This window comes from Benincasa hispida, unplaced genomic scaffold (assembly GCF_027475165.1).
Source record: "Benincasa hispida cultivar pf3 unplaced genomic scaffold, pf3_genome.v1.1 HicScf918, whole genome shotgun sequence".
In the NCBI taxonomy this organism is placed as follows: Eukaryota; Viridiplantae; Streptophyta; class Magnoliopsida; order Cucurbitales; family Cucurbitaceae; genus Benincasa; species Benincasa hispida.
In genome coordinates, this window is record NW_028327062.1 from 12,452 (window position 1) to 31,612 (window position 19,161).

Genomic DNA, 19,161 nt, shown 5'->3' on the forward strand with positions numbered 1-19,161 from the left:
AATGCTTTGTTGTAGATACAAAATATTTGAAATATATTTGCAATTGTAAAGATAAATATATCACATGCACAACCAATCATTTATTAGTCGCAAGATTAAAAATTAAAAAGTATAAAATTGTATTAGATACTATTCTAACCGTAAAGAGCAAACAACTTTGCAGTAATCTAAACTAAAACATGATTTATTTTAAAATTTGTAATAAAAGTAGAAATGTCTCGATTCCAATCCTATTTAAGAAGGAAAAGGAAAAAAATATGTTTTTTCTTTTTTAAATAAAAGATGCATAGTTTAAATACGAGTTACAATCATCACAAGCTATGTTCATCTTTAGTGAAACGTAATCCATCAATGTAATATAAAAAGTAGATCCAATTTCATTACATTTGTTGTTAACGACCAATTTGATTGAGAAATGAAAGGTGCTGAATCTGTGTTCTAAAATTACATGGGACTCATTGAATGATTTTTCAATTTTTGTCCAAAGATACGACCATTGTTATTGTGATCGTCATAATTTACTGTTGTCTCATAAATATTGTTACTATTACAACAAAAGAATTATGAAATTGTCACCATTACCGGTAACCTTATTGATTTGATAGAGGTAGATGAAATGGTAAGAAGATAATACGATGTAAACACGGTAAAAATAAACAATCTCAATCGTAGTCAAATTACATTTGTAAAAAATCTTAATTAAACAGGATAAAAAACAATCTAATTACATATGTAATTGAAGTCAATTACAATTGATACAATAATAAAATTCCATTATAATTTCACTAAATTTGATTATAAATAGGAAACGTATAATATTGGTTGAAACAATCACGACACATATTGTTAAAAAAAAAAAAAAAAAGAGTTCAAATATGTTCTAAAAATGGGGTTGGCTTCCAAATCCAAATTTATTCAACTATGTCTCGAGACTCGTACAGAAAATGCATACCTGTCATAGTAGCAATCGGCATTTTTTTTAATCCCATTTTCCTTTCAACTTTTTTTTTTTTTTTTTTTTCCAAATATTTATTATATTTATTCGTATATTTTATCACGCCTTCGCCTTCGCCTTCGTGGTTTATATAATTGAATTTTCAATTTCACATCCGATTAGAAGAAAAATCACTTCCTTTTAATATAGTCGAGCCAGACTATATATTCCCACTCGCTCCTTCTTCTTCTTCTTCTCTCTCTTTCTCTCCCTCTTTCTCTCTTCTGTAGATCTCTCTGTTCCCTCTGTCGTTTCGAGGGTCCGAGGGTTTCGTCCTTGCCTCAGATCTCGCCTTGCCTTCACTTCCGCTTATAGGCCTCCCTTCTCTTCCTTTTTCTCTCTATCTCTCTTTTGCTGTCTTGTTAGATCCGTGTGTGTTCTTGCTATCGAGCCATCATGGCTGCCGCCAGCGCTCCGATCACCATGAAGGAAGCCATAACGGTATGTTTTCTCTTACCTTTTTTTATAAATTTTTGAATTATATACTTCCTAAGCTTAATTCGAAATTGTAATTGTGTTTTAGTCGATGTCGAATGGTGTTTGATTGCTCAATTTTGTTTACGAGTTCGCATCCTTTGCTACCTCTTCGATTTCTCGATTTAAGTTGTTTTGGTTTTCTACCTCTTGTTGTAGTTGGCTCAGATCCGATACTTGTTCTCTTTAGATCTGTGACTTTGTGGTCTATCTTGCATTTGATTATTCATTTCTGGCTTTTACTTTTCGTCTATCGAGTGCGTCAATTTTATTCCGGCCGCTAGATGGATTCTATACTGACTGATCGGGTTGTGTGATCTGATGAACTTTCAGCTTCCGAGCATTGGAATTAATCCGCAATTCATTACGTTCACGCACGTGACAATGGAATCAGATAAATATATTTGCGTCCGAGAAACAGCACCGCAGAACAGTGTTGTGATTATTGATATGAACATGCCAATGCAACCATTGAGGAGGCCTATAACTGCGGACTCGGCACTTATGAATCCTAATTCTAGAATATTGGCCTTGAAAGGTATTGCATGATTATGTGGAGTTGATAATCCTTTTTTTTTTTTTTTTGGTTTTCAGATATTGTGGTCGTAGGAATGCTAATATAAGAAACATAGTTTTTAGATTTGGAATCGATGACATTATTTCTAATCATGTGTCAATTTGGAAGATGTCTGCCAATGATTTTCTACAAAATTCTAGTGTTTAATGATGGTCAAGCTAGTGGAATTTAATTTGAATTCCGTCTAATTTGGGTTTGCTTGACCTAACGTCTGTGTGAGAAGTTCATTTTACATGCTCAACTTTCTAGGTTTTTGAGTTCAACCGTCATACATTCCTTAAATGGAGTTTCAAAGTTAGTGCGCATAAAATGTAAAAGATACCGGGAAATGAACATTCTAATGCATCAAGAGTCTTGTTCATCTGGAAAGATAAGATTCTTATCATCATTTATATTCGAAGTATGCTGAATCACCTGAACACATGTTCTTGATCTAGCGACCGTTCTGAACTGAACTCACTCTATGCGAGCTTTATGTTGTGAAAGCAGAAATATTCCGCGATTGATGTTGCTCATATTTGATTTTACATTATATATATATATATATATATATAATTTTACGTCTTTTGAACCTTTGCCTATTTTGCACCATCATGTAGCTCAAGTCCAGGGGTCAACTCAAGACCACCTACAAATATTCAACATCGAGATGAAGTCAAAGATGAAATCACATTTGATGCCCGAGCAGGTTGGAACTCTATTCTGTATTTCCAAATTGGAACTTTGAGATTGTTGTGGAGCATGGTTTTCTCTTTGAGATTCACAGTTCATAGCACTCATGAATTTGCTTTATTCATAGGTTGTCTTTTGGAAGTGGATAACCCCTAAGACATTGGGCTTGGTCACACAAACTTCAGTATATCATTGGTCTATTGATGGTTGGGAACATTTTTTATTTTCTTTTCAATTAGTTATCTATCTCAGATATCAAACAATTTAAGTTATGGATTTACTCTTTGTTCACTCCGTCTTCATTCTTGTTTCTTGTAGGTGATTCTGAACCAGTGAAAGTGTTTGAGAGAACAGCCAATCTGGCTAACAATCAGATTATAAACTATAGGTGTGATCCTTCTGAAAAGTGGTTGGTTTTGATTGGGATTGCACCTGGTTCACCTGAGGTATGTAATCATTTTATTAAATTCTTATTCTCCATGGAAATGGTACCTTTTTTTAAATATAAATTTGTACGTACAAAAAATTTCTGAGTGGTCAAGATGCAATTGGCAAAGTTCTTTTTACTTCCACACACAAAGGAAAGACGACTCAGATAGAATGGTGGATATAATACATTTAACTGGTGTTAGTTTGGTCTGATTTTAGAATCAGGACTGGTTGAATGATTTTATCCACCCTGAGGCCCATCCTCCCTTCGTTGGTTGACAATGTGATACACAGTGATGTACTTGACTGGTGCTAAAACACTACCAACTCTTTTCATGGTTTAGGCTTCAGTGTGTAATGCTTTCCAAGCCATGCTTCTTCCTGATGCAAATTGAAGACCGTTCCTAGTGCCTTCAGCCTTAGACTTAGAACTTAGAACTTATTGGTTATGGTTGCCACTCCTCCAATTTCCTACTTAGCTGGATGGCTCATGATATAGGATTTTTGCCTTCTTCATGAATATAACTATTTATTTTGAGGTTTTTTTTTTGCCATCTCTTAAAATTAATGGTGTGCTTAAATTTTATCCTGTTTACATTTGTTGTAATATGTAGAAATATGAAGCTAATACAACTCTAGGGTCCATGGAGTTCTGATTTGCCTTTTTCTTATTATGTAGAGGCCACAACTTGTGAAGGGGAATATGCAACTCTTCTCTGTGGATCAGCAGAGAAGTCAAGCTCTTGAAGCACATGCTGCAGCATTTGCTCAATTTAAAGTAAGAGGCTGTTTTTCAGTTCATGTACTTTTGATGCATTCTTTGATGTATTATTTTGCTTTATCTGGTTTATTTTTATTTTTTATTTTTTATTTGATCAGGTTCCTGGAAATGAGAACCCTTCGACGCTTATATCCTTTGCCACGAAGACACTTAACGCTGGACAAATCACTTCCAAGTTACATGTCATTGAACTTGGTGCCCAGCCAGGTAAACTTGCTCTTAAGTATCTGTTTTGTTTAAGTTGTTGTGTAGTTTTATGGTTTGCTGGGTCAAAGTTAACATTCGACTTCAAAATATTAGGTTTGGCTATTCTCTAACAGCATATACCATATTTTTCTGTCGTGTTCACAAATTTTTGGTGCTGCAAGTGGTATTGCTAAAATGTATTTATGCCCATATCCAGATTGAATCCGTTTTCATTATGTTAGATGCAAAATATTAATTTTAAAAACCTATCTTTCAAACATGTCATGTGACTGGTAGGCTGTAATTTCATTTGTATGAGTTTGGGATATGTAATGCTGTGATTGACCTGAATGTTTATCCATGTGCAATTCTTGCTTAAAAATTGATCTGCTTTATATTGAGATCTTTGAGTTAGAGATGGTAAGAAATCATAAAACGAAAACCTTCGAAAGGCCTTTCTGCGGATAGTATGGGAGAACCAAAACATGTTGAAGTAGTTTTATGAAGTCTCACATAGTGATGTCATTCGACTTTTGTAAACATAGTTATTTACATTTACAGGAAAACCATCATTTACAAAGAAGCAAGCTGATCTCTTTTTTCCACCTGATTTTGCTGATGACTTTCCTGTGGCAATGCAGGTATTAGACAGTTACTCGCTTAGCTTGTTCAAGATTCTAGTAGACCATCTTTTATTAATTTTAGTGACCTTTTTTTAAATTTTTATTTTATTTTATTTTACAGATATCACACAAATATAGTTTGATCTATGTGATCACCAAGCTGGGGCTGTTATTTGTATATGACTTAGAGACAGCTGCTGCTGTATATAGAAATAGGATCAGCCCAGATCCTATATTTTTGACTGCAGAGGCTTCTTCAGTGGGAGGATTTTATGCTATAAACAGGAGAGGTCAGGTGTTACTGGCTACTGTCAATGAACAAACAATCATCTCCTTTGTCAGTGGCCAGGTATGATCATGACCAAATTTCCTTCTCTTTTGGAACTATATATTTTTCCATTCTTTATTATACAATCGAGAGGCTGAGACTAACGAAAAATTTTGTTGGTTATGGCAGTTGAACAATTTAGAGCTTGCTGTCAATCTTGCTAAAAGAGGAAATCTTCCTGGTGCTGAAAATCTGGTAAGCTTGCTTGCATAAGCATAGTTCTTTTGAACCCACCATGAGTTTATCCATTAGTCAAATAGGCAAGTTGGGGGTGGTTAAAAGAACCTTGGAGAGTTCAATAAAACTAAACAGCACAAAATGGCGGTATTGGGTTCAAATAGTTGGGACTTGTTTGACAGAGGTTGGTTACTTGGTTCCTCTTTTGATATATTCTTTTTCCTACTAGCAATAAGATTTGGAGCTTTTAAATACTCATTAGTTTGTCAAGAAACACTAATTTCTTGAAATAGAAGACTAGCTGTGATTTTTCAAATTTTAAATATCAAAAGAAGATAACATATGTTAATCAGGTATTGATTTTATTGATTTATATATTTGATTTAAAATAAGCTACTAGAATAGTTTGACTTGTTTTATCATGTGAAAGAGTTGAATTTTTTTTATATAAACCTTACTTTGTTCTTATTGCTTCACATTTAGAATCTGTGCCGTTGATTATTATTCACGATACATTCTTTCACAATTTTCACAGGTTGTCCAGCGTTTCCAAGAACTTTTTGCTCAAACAAAGTACAAAGAAGCTGCTGAATTGGCTGCTGAGTCTCCTCAAGGAATCCTCCGCACACCAGATACTGTTGCAAAATTTCAGGTATTTTTATTTTCCCTTCTGTTTTCTCCTAGATAGGTCATGATTTATGACCTTCATAGTGCCCTGTTGTGCCGTTGGTCTTACCCTATTTTATTTGAATTTGATCTCTGGAAGTAAATTGCACTCTCTGTTGTACATATCTACTTGAATATTTGCTTTCTTTACTTTCTATCTGTGTATTGGCAAATGGTATCATTTCCTCTTTTTATTTTTGAGGAATTAATTTGCTGAAGTGATTAGTGAAAATCAATGACCATAACTGGAATATCTTTTCCTCTAGTATTAAACAAGATAATGTTGGTTGGAAGACATTATCACAAGAAAATTGTATTTTTGATGATCATTGGATCTTGAGCAGACGGACACCTCGAGGGAGTTTCTTTTTCATTTCTGAACTATTGCATGCTTTATATTAATGATTATTTTTATTAAACGATGCAGAGTGTACCAGTGCAAACTGGTCAAACACCACCTCTACTGCAGTATTTTGGAACTTTATTAACGAGAGGAAAGCTGAATGCATTTGAGTCATTGGAACTGTCTCGTTTAGTTGTTAACCAGAATAAGAAGAACCTCTTGGAGAACTGGTTGGGTGATGACAAGTTGGAATGCAGTGAGGAACTAGGGGATCTTGTGAAGGTTTGATATCCACCTTTGGTTGATGTCATTTTTTTTATTCTTGTTGTTTTGGAAAATTTTACCTACTCCCTTTACTTATTAATTCATGTTTGCGTAGACTGTGGACAATGACCTGGCCTTGAAGATCTATATAAAAGCCAGAGCAACACCTAAGGTAGTTGCTGCCTTTGCTGAGCGGAGGGAATTTGACAAGATCCTTATATATTCAAAGCAGGTAATGGAAGGTCTTTTCCCCGTTAGATGTACAGAATAATCTGATATCATGCTTCAGAGTTTTATTAACTCCTAAAGTTAGTCCTATTCTGATTTATCTTCATTATTGCTCTTTCTTCCGTTTCTCTGAACTTAGTTGAGTATGTTACCATCATAGGCTCTCTCTCTCTCTACAATAGCAATGTCGGCAAATATGTGCTATTAAAACTTTATTGATTGCAGTTTTGTTTAATGGTGTTATTTATTTAATTACATATCTCAAAGTTTTTGGACCTTGACGTGTTTTGAACAGTGAACTATACTTACTCTTATCATTAAATTTTTCACATGTAGTTCTTGCAAGAATTGTTATAGAAGTTTTTTTTGCTATAGGTTGGGTACACGCCAGACTACTTATTCCTGTTGCAAACAATTCTCCGAACAGACCCCCAGGTATGCATATATATGGTTATAACTCCTGTTAACTCATTTATTCAATTGATATCTGGTCTTATAGAAAAGGAGAAAAAAAAATTGAAAAAAAAGAACTGTCATGAACAGTATGGATTTTTCCTCTTCCTCCCTGTTTGTATTGGGAGACTGAGAATTTCTTTCTTGGCTTGTAGGGAGCAGTTAACTTTGCATTGATGATGTCACAAATGGAAGGAGGTTGCCCTGTTGACTACAATACAATAACTGATCTTTTTCTTCAGGTTTGTTATATATTCACGGTTTCATAAGCTATAATGGTCGATGGGGCTATCATATTTCTCATCCTGTTTTTCCTGCATCATTAGAAAGTGCAGAATATTTTTTGTCTGTCATTTTGTTGCATCTCAACCATTTGGACGAACGGTTTGTCACATGTGATTCTTATAATAAGGTTCCTGCTTTGATATTTCCCAGAGGAATTTGATTCGTGAGGCTACTGCTTTCCTGTTGGATGTTTTGAAGCCAAATCTGCCCGAGCATGCTTTCCTCCAGACAAAGGTTTTTGCCCCCAACCTTAATTAATTTATCAGTTACCTGTATCAGCTGGTGGCATTATCAAAACTTTTGTCTATTGATGATCTATATTACGTAGGTCCTAGAAATCAATCTGGTGACTTTTCCAAATGTAGCTGATGCCATATTGGCTAATGGAATGTTTAGTCATTATGATAGACCTCGAATTGCCCAACTTTGTGAGAAGGCTGGGCTTTACGTGCGAGCTTTGCAGGTAAGATTACTTTTAGCAACTATATTTCTTTTCCAATTCTATAATGCCTTTAGTCTTTATGGACTTATGCTAGGCTTATTGCCTTTTTCTACCTATTTGCAGCATTATACAGAGCTACCAGATATTAAACGAGTCATTGTGAACACACATGCTATTGAACCACAGGTTTGTCTAGTTAGTACTTGTATCGCTTATCACCTACCAGGATTATGTATATTCGATCTTACATATGGTTATCTGCAGTCACTTGTAGAGTTTTTCGGTACTTTGTCTCGTGAGTGGGCTTTGGAGTGTATGAAGGACCTTTTGCTTGTCAATCTCAGAGGCAACCTTCAGATTATTGTGCAGGTAACTAACAAATTTCCATTTTTCTTTTTCTTTTTCTTTTCTTTTTCCTTTACATTTTTTCCAACTGAAGGAGGTGTTAGAATAGCGAAACAAAAATGACGGTTAAGATTCTGATGTTTGTTTCTGCAGGTTGCAAAGGAATATTGTGAACAGTTGGGGGTTGATGCGTGCATTAAACTTTTTGAACAATTTAAGTCATATGAGGGCTTGTACTTTTTCCTGGGGTCATATTTGAGTTCGAGGTAAATTTTCTAGTGAGAAATTATATATTCACTATAGTAGGTTATTTATAGTTTTATGGTTTAATTATAATTATAATTTTTTTCCTTTAACTTTTCTGTTTCAGTGAGGATCCTGACATTCACTTCAAGTACATTGAGTCTGCTGCTAAAACAGGACAGATTAAGGAGGTTGAACGTGTAACAAGAGAATCCAACTTCTATGATGCAGAGAAAACCAAGAACTTTTTAATGGAAGCTAAGCTTCCAGATGCACGTCCTTTAATTAATGTTTGTGACCGGTTTGGATTTGTTCCAGATCTCACACATTACCTTTACACAAATAACATGCTCCGCTACATTGAAGGCTATGTTCAGAAGGTGTGTAGCTTTGTTAGTTTGGTTCATTTTCCACCTTCCCATTCTGATTAAAATAGTTATATTTAGGTTATTACTGTTGAAATGATATTTGGTGGCATAATTTGGTAGGTGAACCCTGGGAATGCTCCTCTGGTTGTGGGCCAGCTGTTGGATGATGAGTGTCCTGAAGATTTCATTAAAGGTTTGATTCTCTCAGTCCGTTCTTTGCTTCCTGTGGAGCCTCTGGTGGATGAATGTGAAAAGAGGTGCTTTTTCCAGTTCCATTTTCCTCGTATTCTTGTTTCTTAATTTTTTTCTCCATATGATTTTTATGTAATGACGAGAGCTAATTAATTTATTTGATGCAGAAATCGATTGCGGTTGCTTACTCAATTTTTGGAGCATCTGGTGAGTGAGGGAAGTCAGGATGTACATGTACATAATGCTCTCGGTAAAATTATTATCGATAGCAACAATAATCCAGAACACTTTCTTACCACCAATCCATACTATGATTCTCGTGTTGTGGGTAAATATTGTGAAAAACGTGATCCCACTTTAGCTGTTGTGGCCTATCGACGTGGACAGTGTGATGATGAGCTTATTAATGTTACAAACAAAAACTCTTTGTTCAAATTGCAAGCAAGGTTAGTGATACGTTAAAAAATTTAATCGTTTAACTAGCTAGAATGTATGCATTGGTAGCAATATGATTTATTCATAAATATGAACTGCTATGCAGATACGTGGTTGAGAGGATGGATGGTGATCTTTGGGAGAAGGTTCTTAACCCTGAAAATGAATATAGAAGGCAGCTCATTGATCAAGTTGTATCAACAGCCTTGCCAGAAAGCAAGAGTCCGGAGCAAGTTTCAGCCGCTGTTAAGGCTTTTATGACAGCAGATCTGCCTCATGAGTTGATTGAACTTCTTGAAAAGATTGTCCTTCAAAACTCTGCATTTAGTGGAAACTTTAATCTTCAAAATCTGCTTATATTGACGGCCATCAAGGCAGATCCATCCAGAGTTATGGACTACATCAACAGACTAGATAATTTTGATGGACCTGCAGTCGGTGAAGTGGCTGTGGAGGCACAGCTGTATGAAGAGGCATTTGCAATTTTCAAGAAGTTCAACTTGAATGTTCAAGCTGTCAATGTCTTGTTGGATAACATTCAGAGTATTGAAAGAGCTGTAGAGTTTGCATTCCGGGTTGAAGAAGATGCAGTTTGGAGCCAGGTGGCAAAGGCTCAACTGAGGGAAGGACTGGTGAGCGATGCTATTGAGTCCTTTATCCGTGCAGATGATGCCACTCAATTTCTGGAAGTCATTCGTGCTGCTGAGGATGCAAATGTGTATCATGACTTAGTTAGATACCTTTTGATGGTTAGGGAGAAGGCCAAAGAGCCCAAGGTGGACAGCGAGCTGATATATGCCTATGCTAAAATTGATCGGTTGGCTGAGATTGAAGAGTTTATTCTCATGCCAAATGTGGCTAATCTTCAAAATGTTGGCGATCGCCTGTATGATGAAGCCTTATATGAGGCTGCTAAAATTATATTTGCCTTCATATCTAACTGGGCTAAGCTGGCTATCACTCTTGTAAAACTGAAACAGTTCCAAGGAGCTGTTGATGCAGCAAGAAAAGCAAACAGTGCAAAGACATGGAAGGAAGTGTGCTTTGCTTGTGTTGACGCTGAAGAATTCCGCTTAGCACAAATATGTGGTCTTAACATTATTATCCAGGTGAATATGACAATCAAATTCAACCTTCTTAATTTTTGCTCTCCATCCCCCTTTCATTTTTTCCTAACTCCGAGGATGTGCCTGTGTAACACAAAGATGCAAACCAATATCTATTATTAATCCCTATAGATGCTGTTTTTTATGGATTTATGTTTTCTCCTTACTGTACTGGTGTGTGATGTGACTTGGTCATTGATTAACCATCCGGTGGTGTTTCAATGAATAGGTGGATGATCTGGAGGAGGTCAGTGAATATTATCAGAATAGAGGATGCTTCAATGAATTAATCTCTCTAATGGAGAGTGGACTGGGGCTTGAACGTGCTCATATGGGTATCTTCACTGAGTTGGGAGTTTTATATGCTAGATACCGCCATGAGAAGCTTATGGAGCATATCAAACTGTTCTCAACCCGGCTGAATATTCCCAAGCTTATACGAGCTTGTGATGAACAGCAGCATTGGAAGGAACTTACCTATTTGTATATCCAGTACGATGAATTTGATAATGCTGCAACAACCATCATGAATCATTCTCCTGAAGCATGGGATCACATGCAATTTAAAGATGTTGCAGTCAAAGTTGCTAATGTGGAATTATATTACAAGGCCGTGCATTTTTACTTGCAAGAGCATCCTGATCTTATCAATGATCTTCTCAATGTGCTTGCACTTCGTGTAGACCACACACGAGTTGTTGATATTATGAGGAAGGTAATATGTTGGAGCTGTTTTTTTTTTTAATCTTACACTAATTCCTCTGGTAGTCTTCTTGGCCCTCGAACCTTGATGCTGAGTACATCCTTTCTCTTGGATATTAGGCTGGTCACTTGCTGCTTGTGAAGCCATACATGATTGCAGTTCAGAGCAACAACGTGTCTGCTGTGAATGAGGCCTTGAATGGAATTTATGTTGAAGAGGAAGACTATGATAGATTGCGTGAATCAATTGATTTGCACGATAATTTTGATCAAATAGGCCTTGCACAGAAGGTGAAGTGATGTTTTCCAGCTGGATGAGTAATAAATCTGGTTGCAAACAATTTAATAATGTGTTTTTGTGCAGATTGAGAAGCATGAGTTACTTGAAATGAGACGTGTTGCAGCCTACATCTACAAAAAAGCTGGAAGATGGAAGCAATCCATTGCCTTGTCAAAGAAAGACAATCTCTACAAGGATGCAATGGAGACAGCATCGCAATCTGGTGACCGTGAACTTGCCGAGGAGTTGCTTGTTTACTTCATTGAACAGGTATGTTTGATCTCTGTAGTTGGTTGTTTGAAAAAACATGCGCATGCATTTTCACACAAAATTTTGGTTCAATTTTGAATATTAAATTGTTACAAGTGATGAAGCCACATGGTTAAATTAACAGAAGATACAATAATTGAGAATTATGACAAATGTTCAAATTGTTCTCGCTGGATGTGAAACCAAGCTCTTTGTTTGGACTTGGATCTAGAATTTTTGTTCGTTTATTAGAGCAAGAATTTTTCACTACAGATTATTGACAATTTGGATAAAATTAGGTCAAATAGATCAAATTATCATCATCTAGCTTTCTTTTATTTCTTGTGTGAACATGGGTCACTTGGTACTTTCATTTGGGGTAGCCTTGATCTCATAGCTAAGGAGCTAAGCTAATGGGTGGATGGAGAAATTTACAAATACATCTCATGGTGATTGGTGAAATCTTTGTTTCATCTGGTTCTCCCAGTGCCTTCAGGAAGTGTTCATGACATGCTTTACTATTTAAAAAACAATGAAATGTTCCAATATGATTTCTTGCTTCTTGCTTCCGTTATGTATGTATCATTTTCTATTATTACTTGAAAGTTGGCATAAGGAATTTATTTTTAATCTTGTCATAAATGGTTTCTGTGCAGGGAAAGAAGGAATGCTTTGCCTCATGCCTCTTTGTTTGTTATGACTTAATTCGGGCAGACGTTGCTCTTGAACTTGCCTGGATCAACAACATGATCGACTTTGCTTTCCCATACCTGTTGCAGGTGCCTTCTCTTATTTCATACTACTTTCTGTTTCTAACATCCAGGTTTATTGGTAGGACTTAAAATCTGGAGATACTTTGGTTTCCGCCAATGTTTTCTGGGAACTGGTGGAAACTTGGGTTTTGGTTGTGATGAAATAGATCTTCCAAGTTAAGCCGTTAGCCATTAGCCGTCTTCCTCCTAGCATATCCGTGTAATCCGATGAAATTTTTTCTTTATATCGCAGTTTATCCGAGAATATACAGGAAAGGTTGATGAACTTGTGAAGGACAAGATTGAGGCTCTCAAAGAGGTCAAGGCTAAAGAGCAGGAAGAGAAGGACGTTATTGCTCAGCAGGTAATATTAGCCTCTCACCCATTTGCTGTTATCCACAGCCTTACTGTAGACATCTACAATTACATCATCGCGGTTGTCCAATATTTTCTCTGTATTCTAAATTGTGAGCTTCAACTGCAGAACATGTATGCTCAGTTGCTGCCTCTTGCTTTGCCTGCACCGCCTATGCCGGGTATGGGAGGAGGACCAGGAATGCCAGGCTTTGCACCTGCACCACCACCAATGGGCGGATTGGGGATGCCTCCAATGCCACCTTTTGGCATGCCACCGATGGGTAGCAGCTATTAACGCATAGAAAAACCTAGTAAAAAAAAACGGGAATCGATTATAGATTCTAGGGAGAGTTAAAACCTTGCAAATTGGGGGGCTTTTCTTTACCTTAATTTTATGCCTTCTCCCCCACTTCTTCCTCGATGGCTGAAAAATTCTTGTATTTTTGTCATTCTGTTCCTGTGTTATAGTGTTGTGGATTTTACTCGTCTTTGTAATATTCTTTTGGTAGCGCAGGCATTTTTTTTTCGGATGCTGGTGCAGCAACCTGAAGGTTCTGTATTTTAAGATTTTTTTCTCCTCCACTGTAGCCTGGCCTTTCATTAGGAAATGCTGCTTAAACCATGATAAAACCCAGATTCATAGAATCATCGTCTTTTGTTTTTTTGGTTCCCTTCCCTTCCCCACTTTGGATAATGCTCATTTCTTGTTTGGGTGGTCTTTCGTCGGTCTTCTTTGATTGACATTTTTCTTCTTGTACCACTTCTGGTGTGAATGGTTCTTTTCATCGGTTTTGATAATTTGAAAATTCATGAGTTTTTTAATTAAACGTTCATCAGTTGATTTATGTAGTAATTTGATTTTATCACTTTCTATCTTTGAATGTCTCTGTACTCAGTTATAGTCAATACCACTATGTTTTAGAGCGAGCTAATGAGTGTGATCTATGGATAAATCAGTAACTAGGGCAAGATTTTAGGCAGTGTCGCCTGGCCATGAAATAGATGATGAGCATGCTGGTAGGACTCCTTTCATATTGAGGTGGGATTTTAAACAAGTTGCATTTTCTTCTACTACACTCAAAAGGGGCAAAAAAATCTCGTCCCTACACATACGCTTGGAAATTCCTGCATCTGGTATATTTGAGATGTAAATATTACAAAAAGATAACCCAGACTTGATTTATGATACTGTCTAGGGGTCTACATGGGTTGGATTGGGTTGAGGGTGTTTTTTGAATCAACTCGAAAATTCGGGTTGGTTGGATTAACAACTCAAATGACTCAAATAAAGTTTTCAATCCAACCCCACCCTTAAAATTCGGGTTGGGTTGGTTGGTTGGATTGTCGAGTTATAATAATAAAAAATGTCATTTTATTATACAACATGAGATTAATAACTAAAATCTCATAAAATTCAAATGCTAAATACCAAATATCTATGATATTTATTGCAAATTTTAAACAAAAATAAATATCATGACAATTTTAATAAAAAAATATTAAAAATTCACAAATTATTCAACACAAAATAATCAAACTTTAAACATAAAAGAATATATATATATCCAAGAACAAAACTAACCCAATCCTTACATTTTGAGTTGGGTAGTCCAGTTGTTCGGATTGTCGGATTATTTGACATCCCTAATATCATCGAAGTTAGGCTACAATGCACTATTATAATGAGTTTTCATTATTATATATTTCTTAAACAATGTTACATCTGTAGTTTTGTGTATGTATGTTAATTTGTAAGCCTCCAGAAGATTAACTACTTATTTGAAGTTTTCTTATTTTTCGGGAGGAGGGTTCTTCATCTTTTTTTAATGGAGAATGTATTAAGCGCTTTTTAGTAGTTTTCTTAATATATATACTTTTTAAATGTTGAGGTGACATTTTAAATTAAAAAAAAAAATTAAAACAACTTTTGTTAATCTCCTCCTTTCATTTAAATTTACAAGAATATTAGAAATTAAATGAACCCATTGACAAAAACTCGACGACTAAAATTGTCATTTTCTCTTTTTAAATTCAACAAATGTACAGCGGAGAATGAAACAATAAGTACTTTACTCACTGAATTATGCGTAAATTGATGAGAAAAAGTATTCGGTTGATGAACTTTCACAAGTTCAATCGAATATGCAAATTAATTAGTCCAGCGGAATTCAACCATGAAAGAATCTGATTAATTCCAACCAACCAAATCACAAATTTAGTAAGATAAAAACAAACAAACAAACAATGAATTGAACCATTTGGTAATCTAAACTTATGAGAAAGCCGTACCGTTTGCCCAAGTTGCATATAGTTGCGGCTGCAAAGTAGATGTCAATTATATGGTGGACAGCTACACGTTGATGAAGTTATATTATTGGTAACGCAACCTTATGATTTGGCACATTTTTCTCGCATCTCTTGCCGACGAAATTATTCTTCTCAAACAAATCCCAACCCTATCCCTATCCACACAACCCACACTCATTCTCATCTATCTCAAGTAAATAGTACCCAGAAGAAAAACCCCCCAACACTCATCTTCTCTTCCAAATCTACAGAATCATTGAGTTAAAACAATCTAAGAAAAGCTGTGCAAAAGACGAGAAATTATGGGCACCACATGATTTTCAGATGGGACTTTTGCAAATTTTGAGTAGTTGATCAGAAGTCGTATCAATCTTTAATATCTTCTCTAACATTCAATTACAATGTTTGTGCAAAACGGGTCCCTACATTATGGCCCCCCTTTTTGCATTGTAGTTCAAGCTCTGTTGTTTGCTTCTTCTGTAAACAAACACTAAGCTGAATTTTCTTTCTCAACAAGCCGCTATGAGAAGGCCCTCTTTTTTTCTCTTTCTTTGGGATTCCAACTCAGGAGAAGAGGCTTTATTTGGTAAAGTTATTGAGGGTTTCTTTTCTTCCACCCCCCCCATTCTATCTTCTACATGACTGTTAACTGTTAACAGACACATCAACAAAGCCGTATGAAAAGTTGCTTACGAAAAGATGTAAAAAATTACTCAGAAATATGGAGGTTGTGTTGGTATGGGGTGTAAAGTGTTGGGTTCCATTTTCAGTCCTCATAGTGGAAATATTCTGTGTTATATCTTGAAACTCTCAGTTTTTGTTCTATATTTGAGTCTCTTGGAATTCTCTTCATAATAAATCTGTTTGACCTTATCTTGAAGGAGGAAGAAGAGAAAAGAATTCAATGATTAAAGACATAATACCGTGATTTTTAGAGTACTGATGATTTACCGTAGGGAAAGAAAGGAGATTTTTTGACACAGACCCATTAAAGGATTTGTCATTAATCCAAATGGGTTGGAGTTGATTCTGTAAGGAGATGAAAAAGTTTCTCTGAAAGTTATCCCAAAATCAAAGATCTTTTAGATCTGTCACTGTTTATAGGTCAAAAAAGGATCGGGATCTCATTAGTTTCAACAATTACTTGAGTTCCTTAATTATGCTTTCTTTGTTTATGGCTATATTGTTTCACTTTTTCTTGGCTCAAAATTAATCATTCAAATTAGTTGGATAATGGTTTTACATGAGGACAATCTTTAATTGATCAGATCGTGGAGTCTTAGCTTTATCAAAGGAGGGGGGAAAACAGAAACTTCAAAGTGAAATGACAGGCATATACAGCCAAATATGATTTTCGTTTTGACAAATTAAAGGCTATTGGACGTCACACCAGTCACTGTCAAGATTTTGAAGATCACATACACACAACACATTATTATTATTAGTGCAATCAACAGTAGCTCTCCAGATGCAACCATAAAAACCAAACTTTTGAGTCGGATTTCAGAAGACTGGCCCTGCTTCCCTTTTTGCATCAGTTATGGAAGATAACTGGGATTGTTCTACTAAGCCACAAGGACTAAATTATGCAAATTCAAGCCATGATCCTTCTCTGCTTCTTCCATGGATGATTAATCCTCAGTTTTCAAGCTCAACAGAGTTCTTCCCTTCATTTTCAACTGCAGCAGAAGGAATGATTGCTGAAGACAGAGCAGCTTCTGCTTCCAAAAGCCATAGCCAAGCAGAAAAGAGACGTAGGGACAGAATCAATGCTCAGCTTGCAACCCTTAGGAAACTCATTCCTAAGTCTGATAAGGTATTCTTCTCTTTCTCTCTCTCTTTTTATCCATTTCTCTTTCTATCTGGGATGATCTGAAACACTGAACATGGCAAAAAATACATACTTTTCCATTAGATAGAGCAAATATCAAAGAGAATGTAAGTTATAACCCCGTCGTTTTAAGTTGAATAACAATTTAGGGAGGGTCCATAAACATGGTTAAGGGAGGACTTTTTCAGATCAATACCTTTGTGATTATTGCAGTAATCAACATAGAGATATCAAAGTTTATGACTTCAGTGAAAGCTTACTCATAAAATTGCAAAGTTATTGGTCTTACTTTACTCTGTGAAGAAACATACTGTTAAAGAGAACCTCTGCAGCATATGCTCAAGTCATCTTCTTGTTTCCTATGGCAGATGGATAAAGCAGCTCTGTTGGGAAGCGCAATCGATCAAGTGAAAGACCTGAAACGAAAAGCAATGGAAGCCAGCAAGAACATGACAGTTCCAACGGACATGGATGAAGTAACTATTGACTCAACCATTGTTGAAGACAACAGCAGGAACAATATTGCGATAAAGGTATCGGTGAGCTGCGACGACCGCCCAGAATTGTTCACAGAGCTTATCCAGGTGATCAAGGGGCTGAAGCTCACAACAATAAGGGCTGATATGGCTAGTGTTGGTGGCCGCATTAAAAGCATACTTATCCTCTGCAATAAAGATGGTGAAAAAAGTGTCTGCTTAAACACTGTTCAGCAGTCACTTAAATTAGTTTTAAGTCGAATGTCATCATCATCAACTGCCTCGACCTGTCGTATTAGAAGTAAACGACAGAGGTTCTTCCTCCCGTCTCATTATTCCAAGTAATTTTTCTTCTTCCCACTCGGGGCCTATTTGAGTGAAAGTGATACTACAATACAATCACAATGGATTGAACAAAAGATGCGAGGTGAAAACTAGATCCTCTTAAAGGAAAGATTATGGAGAAGTTGAAACTGTTGCGGCAGAGCCAACAACCGTCTCTAAATTAGGAAGAGGGAGCTTTACTGTTAAGATTCAGAGTTGGAAAACAAAACTAGAAATGTAATCCATCGAAAGATTCATTATTGTCCCTCTTCCAAAGTTGAAAACTCTAGTAGGTTAAATGTAGTATCGGAAAGAGAGGCATAACGAAAAAGGACGAGTCGAAGTACAGCACGTGGTATCGGCTTTAACAATCATATTTGCAGGCACATTCGAGGATTGAATCATGGTTTTAACTAAACAATGTGAACTTTCAAGGACTCTCCAACATGTCTCATCATGTTCTTTTTCCCTTCACGCAATACAGATAGAAATAGCAACTTTTTCAAGTACCACCCGTTGGCTACTTAAACATGTTCAAATCCACACGCTCTGCTTTGAACAAAGAAATGTAACATAGATGATTGGTGAAGAAAAAGCTATAGTATTTCCTTTGTTCTTATAGTTTAAATATAGCCGATGATACCACATTGAAGTTCATAATTAAGCATGCGGTTTCTCATTAACTTCATTTCTTTATCATCATCTGAAACAAAGAATTCTCGCTTTTCAAGATTACAAACTTGTTAGAACAGAATTTTTCATCCTCAAAACCGTCACAAGTTGAACAAACAACCATAGATGAATACACAAAGTTGTAAGAATAAATATTGACACCCATTCTATTGCAAACTAAGCACCAAACCCTTTCTTTTGCCAGTGTCCACAAGTATCTACTCCACATTTAGACTTCTAAAATACACAACAAAAAAGTCCTCAACAAATTTACAAAAAAAAAATTCACAAATGGAAAAAATATCAAAAATAGACTTCTTTCAATTTCTATCAATGATAGACTTCTAGACTTCTATAAATTTCTGTCAATGATAGACACCAATAAACTTTTTAACATCTATCCAAAAAACTAAAATTTTGCTATTTTGAAAATTTTGAATCCAATTCTTACATTACCATCGCTTACACCAAGAACCAAAAAAATTTCCTAATATGAAGGGAGTATAGAAAAATTTTCAAGCTCCCTCATTACCTTTGTAGTATAAACAAAGGAAGTATTGTAATACGACAACAGTATAATATTTTCCCGAAGATTAGGTG

At 35.9% G+C, this 19,161-nt stretch overlaps 2 protein-coding genes and 1 long non-coding RNA gene across 5 annotated transcripts; 2 read left to right on the forward strand and 1 right to left on the reverse strand.

The window, feature by feature from the left end:
• The first annotated feature begins 939 nt into the window (after nt 1-939).
• On the forward strand, nt 940-13,611 carry LOC150029791 (clathrin heavy chain 1). 3 transcript variants are annotated; one of them, XM_090310352.1, is made up of 30 exons: nt 940-1,435; nt 1,802-2,006; nt 2,645-2,733; nt 2,845-2,923; nt 3,036-3,163; nt 3,826-3,924; nt 4,026-4,134; nt 4,675-4,754; nt 4,858-5,085; nt 5,194-5,259; nt 5,777-5,893; nt 6,335-6,532; nt 6,630-6,746; nt 7,118-7,177; nt 7,351-7,437; nt 7,631-7,714; nt 7,809-7,943; nt 8,046-8,108; nt 8,187-8,291; nt 8,421-8,533; nt 8,638-8,890; nt 8,999-9,135; nt 9,238-9,516; nt 9,612-10,614; nt 10,841-11,326; nt 11,434-11,604; nt 11,678-11,863; nt 12,499-12,621; nt 12,848-12,958; nt 13,079-13,611. In XM_090310352.1, the coding sequence occupies exons 1-30, from the start codon at nt 1,391-1,393 to the stop codon at nt 13,244-13,246; spliced, it is 5,124 nt and encodes a 1,707-aa protein (XP_090166478.1). In that variant the 5' UTR covers nt 940-1,390; the 3' UTR covers nt 13,247-13,611. The 3 variants fall into 3 exon arrangements, with proteins under 3 accessions (XP_090166478.1, XP_090166476.1, XP_090166477.1); XM_090310350.1 differs by having other exon boundaries at nt 1,002-1,435; nt 7,809-8,108; XM_090310351.1 differs by having other exon boundaries at nt 1,002-1,435; nt 8,046-8,291.
• Nucleotides 13,612-15,397: 1,786 nt separating this feature from the next.
• Nucleotides 15,398-18,549, forward strand: LOC120075701 (transcription factor bHLH51). Its single transcript, XM_039029320.2, has 2 exons — nt 15,398-17,074; nt 17,458-18,549. Exons 1-2 carry the CDS (start codon nt 16,799-16,801, stop codon nt 17,908-17,910), a joined length of 729 nt encoding a protein of 242 aa, XP_038885248.1. The 5' UTR covers nt 15,398-16,798; the 3' UTR covers nt 17,911-18,549.
• LOC150029792 (uncharacterized) lies at nt 16,572-17,518 on the reverse strand. The gene is made up of 2 exons (XR_016527324.1): nt 17,379-17,518; nt 16,572-17,138 (listed from the first exon to the last, which is right to left on the reverse strand). It is a non-coding gene; the product is annotated as an uncharacterized LOC150029792 (long non-coding RNA).
• Nucleotides 18,550-19,161: the final 612 nt, after the last annotated feature.